At 35.7% G+C, this 13,362-nt stretch overlaps 2 protein-coding genes across 2 annotated transcripts in view; both read left to right on the forward strand.

Annotated features, from left to right (window-relative positions):
• The window catches only part of LOC117782117 (fibronectin type-III domain-containing protein 3A), a 69,061-nt gene that overhangs the window by 21,751 nt on the left and 33,948 nt on the right, over window positions 1-13,362 (forward strand).
• Window positions 2,697-4,390, forward strand: LOC117782119. The gene is made up of 2 exons (XM_034619089.1): window positions 2,697-4,188; window positions 4,244-4,390. Exons 1-2 carry the CDS (start codon window positions 2,832-2,834, stop codon window positions 4,273-4,275), a joined length of 1,389 nt encoding a protein of 462 aa, XP_034474980.1. The 5' UTR covers window positions 2,697-2,831; the 3' UTR covers window positions 4,276-4,390.

The raw sequence follows: 13,362 nt of genomic DNA on the forward strand, positions 1-13,362 counted from the left end.
AATAAAATAAAATGTATTTGAGGTCGTGTCATTTCGTGCTTTCGCTTCTTTGATTGCTTGATTGAATCAATGGCAAATGTCAATATTGTTGATGTTACATAAACTCAAATAAATACAAATATGTATTTGCTAGAAAAAATCCCCACAATCAATAATAAATATAAAAAAAACACTATATACTGTTACAGAAATCAAGATTAACATGGCATAAGAAATGTCAGGCACTGGGGATTCCCCCATCTAAATGAAATGTACTATATTTCAAGAGGTTGAAGGTCGCAAAAGTATATAATTTGTGTTACACACGAAAGCCCACTTCAATGTTTATAAACAAACTAATTGCAAAACAAACATTAATTTATCGCAATCTTATGACGACTTAATTAATGCCATAATGAGTGAATTTTGTATTAAAATTATTAAATAATTTTAAGTTTTAACAAAAGATGGAAATTATTCTGAAACTTAAATATTTGAGTGTTGTTGCCGTATTGTAAAAACTTTCTACTTGCCAAAAAACAAATTAAAAAAGGTTGTAGGTTTGTTAAGCCTACACACAAATCTCACATAATGTCTATCTTACAGTGCGCGGGCAAAATGCAATAGTTAGTAAATACAAATGGGAAACTGTTTGTTCGACAACTCAACTAACGAATATTTAAATACAAGAGAAACTCAATTTGATTGAATAAACAAAACATAAAAAAAAATCATTTTTAATCAAAAAGTTCAACAAATGTGCAATAAAATAAGTTAAAAATTAAATAAAAATTTATACATCGCCGCTGTGTTCATTGTTTTTTGTTGTTGGCAATTTTTGCACGATGCTTAACATTTGTAATTAATTAACATAAAATGCCAGGCACTACAATGGCATAAAATAAACATAAAACTGCTGAAGTTTATAAACACATGAATAATCAATGAAATGAATATATATTTTAACACTTTTCACTCATAACAAAAACAAAATATATATAAACATTAATATAAACTACTTATAAAGTAAACAAATAATTACTGTCACGGATTATATAGTATAATAAAGGCTTTTGCGAGTTTGTTAGCTGTAAGTATATGAAATTAATCAAAATATTTTAGTTTAATTATTGAAACTTGAGCCAAATTCACGTTTGCGTTTGCTAATCCAAATAAACAAAGCCCAAGTTCCAAGACAGTTAATTAATGAACCCATCAATCAAGGCTTTTAATATCTAACAACACTTTCTCATCATTAACAATTCTCAGAACTCGAATATTGGGTTTTTTTATGTGTTAAGCACTCTCATTCAGTTACTTTAAATTTCCGACGACTTGGGATTTCCCTCATTGAGATACTTGTCGTCAGTTGAGATACAAGCTGCGATCCCCTCTTTTTTAAACCATGCACAACTTGAGTTGTCAAAGCTTTTCATGTAAAATGTTATCTACGTTTAGATTTATACACACACTACAGACACACACACAATATGCAGAAATTGTGTGCACATCAAATTGATTGTTTTTTATTTTTTGCCCATGATAACAACAACAAAGAACATGCAATTTTGTAATTATTAGTTATATGGTCTGTTTGCGACGAGCACGAGTATTTGAAAACCTTAATTTTAAAGCTGATATATTTTGCTCGGTTCGTTTCCGGTGCATTCCACTGTGCGAGCCAATTGAAAATGCGTGCTGTCAACGTTGTGTCTGAGGTCAGTGAACCCCAAACCTCAAACCTCGATAACCGTCAACAGTCACAGTGAAACAACAACCAATTTTAAGTCGAAAATGAAAGAAAAAGGTGCGTGTTTGTTTAGGCCTCACCTTATGCTGACCATACGAGTGCACTACAAAATTTCGGAGTTAATAACTCGTTTGGTTACCAAACAAAACGGTTGCAGTTTTTCCCACTATTTGCGACATCTGTTTTTAGCCAGCTCACAGTCTATAATCTCTTGCCAATTCATGATAAGCAGTTAACTGAAGAAACTACATTTTTTACGCACAAACTTTCCTACATTAGTTGGTCATATCTATGATGTATGACGTAGAGATGATGATCATTATTATAATGATGATGATGATGATGTTGGTGGGAGCGTAGCGGTTATTGACTTTGCGTTCTTCGCTATCCACTTGAATCGTGCCTCCATTTTTACGATCATTTCGTTGGCATTTCTTGAGCTTTTAATGCCGTTGTCGGCATTTCTTTGCTTTTTAGCTATTATTATTTGATTTTCAACGCTCAAACATACTATACCTATTTATATATATATTTATGTATGACTGGGTCAGCTTTGCAGACTTTTTTGCCAAGTTAAAGTGCACAGTCATTAAAAAAGGCCATGAAAGCAGAAGTATCTTTCTATACTCTGTATCCAAGCAATAGAAAAGTATTCTATCTTGATAATGATGTATGTAATAGTCCAAAATAGGCATCTTATATATTGTACATCGGGTAGAAGTTTTTGTAATTTTCTTTTTATTTTTTAAATATTTTTTCTTAAACAGTTTTTTGTTTTGCTTATTATGTTTATTTAAAGCGAGTATCTCAATGTCGATCTTGCTCGACTGTAATGTTTTTTATTGCTTACCATCCATAAAAGAATCAATCTTACTCAGCACTTTCCCCTTTTTCTAAACGAAAAATTCGTAATCAGCGCATTTAGTTTAAAATCATAAATAATTGGTTTTTATTTTTTTTAATAGTTTTTGAATAATATTCTCTTTTGGTTAAATTGTGGCTTAGATCGCCAAAGTGAAGAGCAAACATTGCCCCGATTATCAATTCGAAGCAACAATATGATTGAAAATTAGAAAAATTTTATTTTGGCCCCAGTGACAAAATGAGCTGTTGGCCAATGCAAAACAGAGGGAACACAAATGGGTTGGCTGATGAATTCAAATGGAATCAGATGAATACTTCATACAACCGTTGCACCCCATCTCGGAATAATACGTGGGATAAATGGTATAAACATAATCTGAAAGTAACACAAGAATTGTCCATTTTGATGGAGAAACCCATTTCGGAGGTGGCGGAACTTCTCTACAACCTCACTCTGCAGAACTACAACAATATATTGAATCCGATGAAGAGTGGATGGAATGCAAAGCGTGTACCTCTCTCCCGTATGGATGTCTGTGATCGTTACTTGAAAGTTTTCGACTTGGCAGGAAATCTAAGGGATCGAAGACATCCCCGAAGTCTTATATTGCTGTTGGAGTTCATGCAGAGTATCATTGGTCCGAAAACTGAAAGTGATTCTTCTACTTCTTCGCGTCTTAGCCCTACAGATTCGACTTTTACAATAGCTACAGCTCGCAAACTTCCCGTCGACGGAGCAGATACTTTTGCCAATAAGAAATATAAGGAGTTATATAATATGGAAGATAAAGTATATTTTATGTACAGCAAGCGATTGGGACGTCTAATCGATCCGGATATTGATAAGATTGCAGTTGCGATTGAAAAACGAATTTCAGTTAACAATGACCCGGTAAAGGGTCCGAGTGGAACAACAACTTCTCGCCATTGTCAGCTTGGTAACATGGATGACAATCGATCAATAAATGTCAAAGATGTTGTCCAGCGTCAAGGAGATTATGGTAATGTCAAGGATGTTGTCCAGCGTGAAAGGAATTATGGTAATGACATACAGAAAATTCGAAATCGATCTGCAAGCTTATCTGTCGGCGGACGGTCCTTGGCAAACGATAGATCCGACTTCATGTTAAACGATGATAAGGGAAGACGTTTTGGTCACGGCAGCGTTCAGTTGATGGATTTGCGTTCCAAGCGTAACGAAATCTTGCGTATTTTGTTGGCAAAAGTTAAAAAGGCGGATACCGAACGATTTCTAAAAAGTTTGGGATCCATCGATTTGCGTAATCCGCGAGTTAAGCTTAAAAAAGTCAAGAGTCCAACAGAAGAGTTAGCCAAATTCTATTCGAATGTAGTTACAGATGTGCCTAGAACAAAGTCAACCATAGAGAAATTCAAAAAGAATCAAAAATATAAGCCAGTTCGAAGACCTACTATTATTAATGAGAGTGTGGATCAACTAGTTCTTCCGAAAGAGCGTAGATACTATGGGGAAGCAATGCCTGTACTATATCATGCACCATATAAGGACAGTGATAGGTCGACCTGGATGCGTCGTTATCCGGATCAATTGCGTATGCAAGAGGACGGACAATTGGGTATGTCCAGTGTGAGACGCTATAAACGTGATTCGGTGCAAAAGTCTCTTTTCAGGGCAAAGCAGCAATTTTCCATTCACAGTCTAAACAGTCAAATAATTAAGTTTGCCACTAAAGAGGAGCTCCACAAGAAGCCCGAATACAAACGTATATTTCCCTCAGCCAGTAGGCGATTTAAACAGTCAAAACAGTCAAAAGGTCACTAATCGGGTCGAAGTAATTCAAGAGTTTATGTTTTAAATAAAATTTTGAATAGTACGTTTCGTTTTCTGGCGATTTTCATTTTAAACACTTGAAAACACTTTCACCATCTCTTGCACAATGTACTGTGCACCCTCATGCAGCCTGCCACGTAGCAGTACCCTGTGTCTGCTAACATGTGAGGCAGTCACGGAGCCAATACAAAAATGTCGACGTCTCAATCCACATTGGCAGGCGGAGGAGAGACACTGGTGTCTCCACAATGGCAACGCACTACGTCAGTTGGCCCTGATGTTGCAGCGTCCGTTGGAGCAAGTCTGTCGTTTCCTTTACCAGCTGACACTCAAGAGATTTGGCCAGATTCTCAATCCGAAGTGTTCGCATTGGAATTGGTATCGAGTGCCATTTGTTCGCCCGGATACTTGTGGACTCTATGATAACATTTTCGATAGGCATGGGAATTTGCGTAATCCCCTACACCCTTATATTCTACACATACTGCTAACGATATTGGACCATTATCTGGATAAGCCCTGTCTCGGCTACAACGATCTACCTTATCCGAGTATGTTAGATGAAATCTGCTATGGCCGCAGTGAGGGAAAATGCACAGATATATTTCGAAGTGACAAGGATGGAATTGGCGCTAAGCTCCGGTCAGATTGGGATGCATCTGGATTGGGTTATAATTTTGCCGGAAGTGATTTTGATGCGGACGCAGATGGCAAAGATGGGCGTGGTAAAAAGGGCAAGGGTGATGATGATCTTGTCGTAGACCGAAGAAAGAAAGGACAAGATGGTGAAGGACAGGGAATGTATGAAGATAGAAAAAGTATGAAAAATATATCCGATCTCTATGCCAAAGTTGTGCAAAATAAGCATAATCGCAAGCTGGTCGGTTCCGCTACTGAAGATGATGACGATGGTCTAACATCAAAGAAGAAAAAGGCTCCAAAGGTTCCAAAGAAACGTCGCTATGTTGGCAACGACGATCGTCGTTTTATGGGCGAAATGTTGCCCGTTTTGGTGCATGAACCCTTCGATGAGACGAAACCCTGGACCTGGATCCGTCGACATCCAGTACAAACCCGAGTGCTTCAAGGAACAAGATTGGGACGTGCCAAGGTGCATCGATATAAACGGGAAACGCTTCACTTCCAGTTTCAGCGGGCAAAGGATCGCTACTCACTGCATAGCTTGTATAAGATTGGCAGCGAAGGTTCTATCGGCTGGGAGGACACGTTTGGCAAACCCTCCTTCATGCAGAGAGATAAATCAATGGCTAAACCTTATGACTATAAGAAACTTTTGGAAAAACCCGACGATGGCATGGCACGTATTTCCGTTGCTCCCAAACCAATAAAAGCGCCAGCCAAATCCAAAGGAAATCCCAAATCTAAATGAAGCTCAGATGTTGCAAATAAGTTGCAAAACCAGTTTTAGCCACACAACTGGAAATGCTTCCAAGAAACGCTGCAAATGCCAAACAGAAAGACAGAAATTTACAAACGAAACGTGAGAGAGCTATTTATCCCCCTTTTTATAATCAGAAGACGTATTTAAGATTTATTCTTAAAAGTAAACAATTTAGAAATTTAATGGATGATATGTGCTCGACAACACAAACTGGTAATCATTTTACCAGATTCTTTAATTGTGATGACATCCACAAAGCCAACGTAATAAAATTGCAAATGTAATTTAACTATTAATAGTTATATAATTTCTTTGACATTCTTAGTTCGATGATTGAGTTGATTTATCAAAATTGATTGAATGATGTTTTGCATATTTTTATTTATTATGTAGTTTAGCTATAGAAGTAAGTAACAAATATTGAGAACGAATGCATAAACTTTGCAATTAAAATTGCAATGAATATGTTAAATCAGAAGCTCTTTGATTTTGTCTTTATTATACTACGAGATATTTCTTTTTTTGAATTCGACATACTGGTGACAATTTGTTAAATATGACGGAAAGAGTTTGGTGAGTCAATATGGAATGAAGATAATTGTTTATTCAAATAAAGTATGTTATGTTTGGATATAAAAGAAGAGGAATATAAAATAATAGTAAATAAAAAAAAATTAAAGAGTGTACAGATTTGACATAATTTTTATGTTATATCATATTATTGACAAGTATGTTGAGCTTGGAATTTTGAGCCTTTCATATCCTTTGACTGATATACAAAGTTTGATGCTTTGATTTTGATATTGATTGTTACATTTGCCTGTTTCATCTACCACTTTATCTTGTTACTACTGCTCTTCCTCCTCTTTGACCACCACATGTTCTACACTTCCATCTCCTCTTTTTTTTATATTATTTGCTTAGACGCAGACAGCGCAGATTATCAAGCACGCGTCTTCACAAACATACTCTTAGCTAAAGACATTTATATATATTTTATATGTATATGTTATATATATATAAGTGTAAACATGTCCTGCTATAATTTCTTGGCCAGGACACTGGTAACACTGTTACATACTTTTCTTTCCCCCTCTAAAGCGTTAAAGATAGCATAAACATTTATTATAATTATTCAATATAAATATTTTTCTATAACTGTGTTAATTTATGCATAATTGCAGTTACTTTTTAAAAGTATAATTGATAAAAATGCTGCGTTAAGTCGCTGTTGAATTTTCCTGCTTGTTTTATACTCATTTGTTTTGGAACGCACAACGTTTGCCAAAAAGCCAGATTACTTGTCCGTCCTTACAAATATGTCGTTGCCTGTTTTCCCCCTACTACTTCTATCTTTATCTCTCCCTCTGTCTCTCTAACTTTTGCTGTACAAACAGATATATATATACATATATATATATAAATATATATGTGTAAGTATATGGCCTGTTACGGCCTTTGTCTTTGTGTGAGACGAAATCTACTTAAATCGATAAAAACTATCAAATCTGTGCGGGGCGTTTATGCCACAGACAGCTGAATTCGTTGCCCCGTTCGACTCGGGTTGTAGCAGTGACTGTGACTGTGACTGTGATTGTGACTGTGACTATGACTCTGCCTCGTCACTTATACGACATGTGCGCCTGATGATGCGTCTCAGTCGCTGCCTCTTCCTCTGTCTCTCAGTTGCCGCTCATTTTTCGCCAATGTTGCGTATGTTGTCAAGTCTCTTCCGTTTACAGCCTTCGATGCTGCTGTTGGTTTTTTTTTTTTGTCTTGGCAGCCGTTACCAAAAAATTCTTCTTCATTGTTGTTGGCATGTCCGTTCTGGCACGGACTCCAAGGCACAGAGCTCATTGTTCTGTGGAATGGGTTTGGATTGGGTTTTTGGATTGGGTTGATGGGTTGATGGGTGCGTTAGGCAGCAGTTCCGTTCTTCTTATTCTTTGCCATCTCCCTACACATTTTTTTTTTTTTTTTACTGTTGTCAAGGCGACAACACACAAATGTATAAACTTTTATGTGTGCGTATGTATGTGTGAGCCATACACAAAGGCGCCGCCATTTAAGCGCCACAAACGAATTGACCAAAAATGCCATACAGTAGAAAACCCTTGTCTACATTTTGTCTTCTCCATTTTGCCATTTTCTTGCATTTTCTCTATGGCAATTATAATGCTAGCTGACAAAAAATGACAAATTATAGCAACATTTTTAGACTGATGTTAAGACATAAATACATATATATTTATATACAAAAATATACTTATAATTTTGTATAATAGTATGTGTGTAACTGCTGTTCTTGAAATTAATACAAAAATCACGCACTCCTAATGTCACTTTTATACATATTGCGTGTTCAGATTTAACAATGTTTTTTGTTTTTTTTTTTTTTGTAGAGAAGACATGAAACACAAGCGCAGCTAATCTGTAATTATGCAAATTTGACGATTAAAGATTCCCTCGTTAGCATTGTGACACATCATCATTATCTCAAGTTTCAAATTAGTCAAAAGATATTTGGAAAACATAGTATATCATAGAAAATGTTATGGAAAATATTTCTGGATCTTTAATAAAAAAAAACAGCTTATCGATAGAGAAAATAAAAGAATCAATTTGAAGAAGTCAGCATTTTATGGCACTTACCTACAGAGAAGAAAGTTCACCAAGCACGTTACTTGTATTCCTCTCTCTCTCTCTCTCTCTCTCTCTCTCTCTCACACTTGCCTCCTCGACATGCGGTAATTTATGGAGGTTCCCGACGACGACCACATGTAGATGTGTCTCTGTGTGCATGATTACTGCATTTATGAGATAAGTTTTTACTGTCGACAACAATTAAATTACATTTTAGAGTTTATAGTCTGCCTGCCACCGGCCCCTCAACTACCCCTATTACCCCTACTGCCTCCTCTTTAGCCCCTTTTGCCTTGCTGCACTGTATCTTTTGCTGTCGCCAAACTTCAATAAATTCTAATAATTTATTTCATTACCAGAGCGCCTTCCTTTGGCAACAAGCATTGGCTGACTGCAATTGTAATTTCAGTATTAAATTGTATGTGATACCAAAGTAATGCGACAAACAGACATTCAGACAGACAGACAGACATAGACACAGAATACAGACAACAGAATAGCTAGAGTTCAGGGTGATAGTGATAAACAACGATACGAAATTCTAGACACAAGATACTTTATTTGCCAAACAACATTTTGACATATAATTGCACTTTTTGGACTGCAAAGTTTACTCGACTCTGTTTTTAAGTTGGTAAGTGTAGGAATTATTGGTAAATATGTGATTTTTTATATATTTTAACTTCAAATTTATATTTTGCAAAAAGTTGTTTTTTTTTTAGAATTCGTCAAGCCTGTTTCACTTTTCACTTTCAAATTTATTTTTTAACGTGTTGCATTTAGACTAAGTATTAAAAATTTTATTTTTCATTAACTTAAAGTGAGTTTAGCTCGCAAAATAATTCCAGAATGAACTTAGAACAGGTTAAAGACTTTCACTTCCAATAAATCTTGCCGGAATTCCGGAACATGACCGTATATGTTCTATAAAAAGTGTTCAAAATTATTGCCGAAATTCCAAAATACTTGATTATTTTCATATTAATTCATTTTTGTATTTGAATATAAAAGTAAAATATATATATATTTTTTTTTTAATTTATTGAAATATATTTCATAGTATTTATATTTATAAGGGTACTTAATCCTCGTTTTGTGCTGAATATTCATTGACATATTTCGACAATGGATGCATTGTAATAATGACACACTCATATCATGCGGGTATCATTGCCAAAGTCACACCCACATGCCGTGTGCACGTCATTTATGTGGCATGCAACCGCGTCGGATCACGCCTATCGCAACTGTAATTGGCAGCCAGAGTTGCCACCTCCACACACGTACAATATTCGTTTGTGTGTTTGCAACCTCGGAAATGAGAAAACCGCATCGCAATTTCCCCGCTGGGCGAAACTTCTGAAAGCTCTTGTTGCATTTACTTGAATTATTTGTGAATGTATTCATCTCAATTCGCGAGTATCAAAATACTCAGTAAAAGAATTTATACTTTCACACTCAATGTGGGGTTTTAATTGAATCATTAAGCACCCACAGTGAACATGCACTCACACTCACACATTCATTCGGACATAACATTTGTTAGACAGTTTATGTAATCGTTGTAATTAGCCACACATGCTTTTACATTGCTTTTTATTTGTATTTCGAGCTGCTTTTTGGGATTATGCAATTAATTCCCGAATTACTGCAGACGGAGGATTTTTTTTCGAATGGTAGGAAAAACAAACAATAACCAGAAATGCGCTAAAGCCGATATCATTAACATAAATAACAGTGGGATTTTGACTGGTTTCCTTAGCTTTTCATTTTTTTTTGTTTGTTTTAGGAATGTACAAAACAAAAGTAATTAAGTGCAAAAGATGTCGCATGTGGCAGCAACAGGTTGCGGCTTTCTGCATACAAGAAAACTGTGATTTTCCCAAGTAACAACAACAACAACAACAGTGATTTTACACAACATAACCGCAGGAAGGCAAGTGACGGGTGCGGGGGGGAAGAGGAAATTATTGAGGCATGCTGCTGGTTTCTGAAGCTTATGCAATTAACTTGGTTAGTGAATGTGGCAACATCTTGCATGTGATTGACTGACTGACTGACTGGCTGACGACGTTAACTCTCTCGTTGCAAACCACAAATTATTGCGGGAATGCAATGTGGTGAGCAGGTCAAACCAAGAAAAAAAAAAAAACAATTTAAACAGATTGAATATAACCAAGTATTTATTGTGACTTGAATCGTGAAATGTTCCCCCTTTTATTCAATGTCTTTTGCCCCCTTTTCGTAGGCGTAACCAAGTGAAACGGAGTCCATTGACAGTGCATCTGAGAAATGCCCACCTTAGGCAACTCTGCAAATTTTTAGAAACTTTTTCATCATTATCGTTGTCATCATGATTATCATCATCATCGTCGTCATTGATGCATTCGAGCGAAGCAAACAGAAGAAAGCTGAGTAATGGACACCATTGACGATGACGATGACGATAACGATGACGATAACGATGATGCACTTGCAACGCTCTCTAACCAATACCAATACACTTCTACACAGCATTTTTTCATGTATTGCCACTCGCCAACTTGGCCAACATGTCTATTAACGGTAACTAGGTAATTGCTGGAAATTGCCGTTAGAAAATTTGCCTTTGGTGTAGTTGTTGATGTGGTTGTTGTTGTTACTACTGTTGCTGTTGTTGTTGTTATTGCAATAGCTGTTTTCGCTTTACATAAAAAAATGTAAAAAAAAAATAAGTAAGCCATTCGTTAACACAAAAGCTATCAAAAAAGAAAACGAAATGCAAACGAACGTTTGCCTGCTTGCTTTTCATTCTTTTGTTTAGCTTTATTCTGAATGGAAAAGTGTTACCTGCCACTTTGGCGCTATATGTGGCAACAGCATCGCACTCCACTTGCCACAACACAAATGCCTGCATGTATATTTCATTCTATTTCATTAAGAAAAGCACACAGAAAGAAGCTAAATACATTTGTACAACAAATTTTCTTGTGGAAAATATGAAAATTAACTATTTAAATGGGTCTTCTGTTTGTTGATTTCGATTCCGGTTTTATCATCGAAAGTTCAAAAATAATAATTTAACAAAACAAAAATATTGTAAAATAATAAAGTATAAGCAACCATATTGAGCACATACTCTTACATTTTTTATAAATTTGGTAAAAATACATCCTCATCGCTGGGGATAATTGATGAGCAACTGTGTTATACAATTATTATTTGTTTCACTTTCAATATTCGTTATAAAACATACTAACTGTAATGGATTTCATTGATTGAACAAAGTGGCTTTCCTCCTAGAGGGAAAAAGGGCAAAAGAAATGAGCAGAAAATTAGTGAATGTGAATATCATTTACTTTATGCTATAATTAAATAACTTTAAAACGCTCGCAATCAGTTCCGTTAAAGTAAACTGGAAACCAGCTTAAAATCTAAATATAATATGATCTTAAAAAAATCTAGTTGTCGACCAACCAGCATACAATACATCGAGTTACAACAATCAAGTGTTCCGAAAACACTTTTCTTGAAAAAATTTCATGGGGAAAGTGGGGAAAAAATGGACAGTGATGAAAAAAATTCAATATTTTATTATTAATGCAGTATCAAAAAAAAAGACCACACAATGATAAAATTGACATTCCACAACGAAATCGTTAAAGAATTAACAAAGTGATGATAGTTTAAAGTTTTTCAAAAAGTTTCAATGGACAAATATAACGGATACATTTTTTAACTTTGATGCAGAATCAAATTAGAGCTGACTTTAGGTAAATGTTTCCAAAATATTTAGCGTCAAAAAAATAGGATTAAAAAAAAATATGCTAAAACAGGCCAAAATTTAAAATAAAACCAAAAATTTGTAGTTTTATAGTTTTTCCCTGCTCAAATACCTGTAGCTTTTGACAGACTTATTTGGCACTGTTAAAGTACGTATTTATTTTCGAATTTATTGTTAAGATTTGTTGACGATACAGCAGACACTGCAGTGGAGAAATGCAGTGACTACGTCATCGCCAACGCCATTGGCATTCCTATGCATTCGCATGCAAAACAAATGGACTCATCAAAGTGCTCAAGGATCGGGACAATCCCCTTCATTGGGGCACGCTTTCGTGGCCACTCCAAGGCCGGTCTAGACACTTTTGACACAAATGCAGCACAGGCCTCTCTAAGAAAGTTACCTCTCAGACACTGTCTGCCAGTTTTAGTAGAAGTAAAATACAGACAAAAACACAAAATGAAGGCAATTGCCAAGCTGCGTAAATTTCCGCGTGGGGCAACGTCGTCATCAGGGCTGTGGCAGGGGGCAGAGCTAGAGGCAGAGACAGGGCATCATTACCGGAATCTCTGACGTTGCATGTCATTGTCTGTGCCACTTGAGACAGCCGTGAGAGGCACATATTGAGACAGGTGACAACAGTCACTCATTGTTGTGGTTGGGAAAGCTGCAGACAAGGAATGACAGAAGGCAGAGTTAAGGGAGCAGGCTTAGTTGTTACAGCAGACGCACTAAATCAATTAGTGAATACGTACAACTTGCCAGTCTATTGGCGGATTTTGTGGAGAAAATGTATCTAAACATTTCTTAAGTTTAGTTCACTGAACCTAATAACTGCATTTATAGTAAAAAATAATGCTAAGGCTAAGGTTGAGCAAACTCTACTGTGAGACCCCTTGTCTAAATCTGTAAAAATGAAATTTTTAAAAATATTACCATACAAAATAAAAATGATAGTAATATAATTTAAAAACAAATTCTATATATATATATCTATTTAATACTGCAGAACGCTGCTAAAAACTGTTCAGTCAACCGTAGTGAAACGAATATAAAAAAGACATCAGTCGAGCAAACTCGACTGTAAGAGACCCAGTACTTCTTAAAAAAACCATTTGAAGAAAACATTTTTTCAGTATTAGACATTTTTG

The sequence above is a fragment of the Drosophila innubila genome (genome assembly GCF_004354385.1).
Source record: "Drosophila innubila isolate TH190305 chromosome 2L unlocalized genomic scaffold, UK_Dinn_1.0 4_B_2L, whole genome shotgun sequence".
In the NCBI taxonomy this organism is placed as follows: domain Eukaryota; kingdom Metazoa; phylum Arthropoda; class Insecta; order Diptera; family Drosophilidae; genus Drosophila; species Drosophila innubila.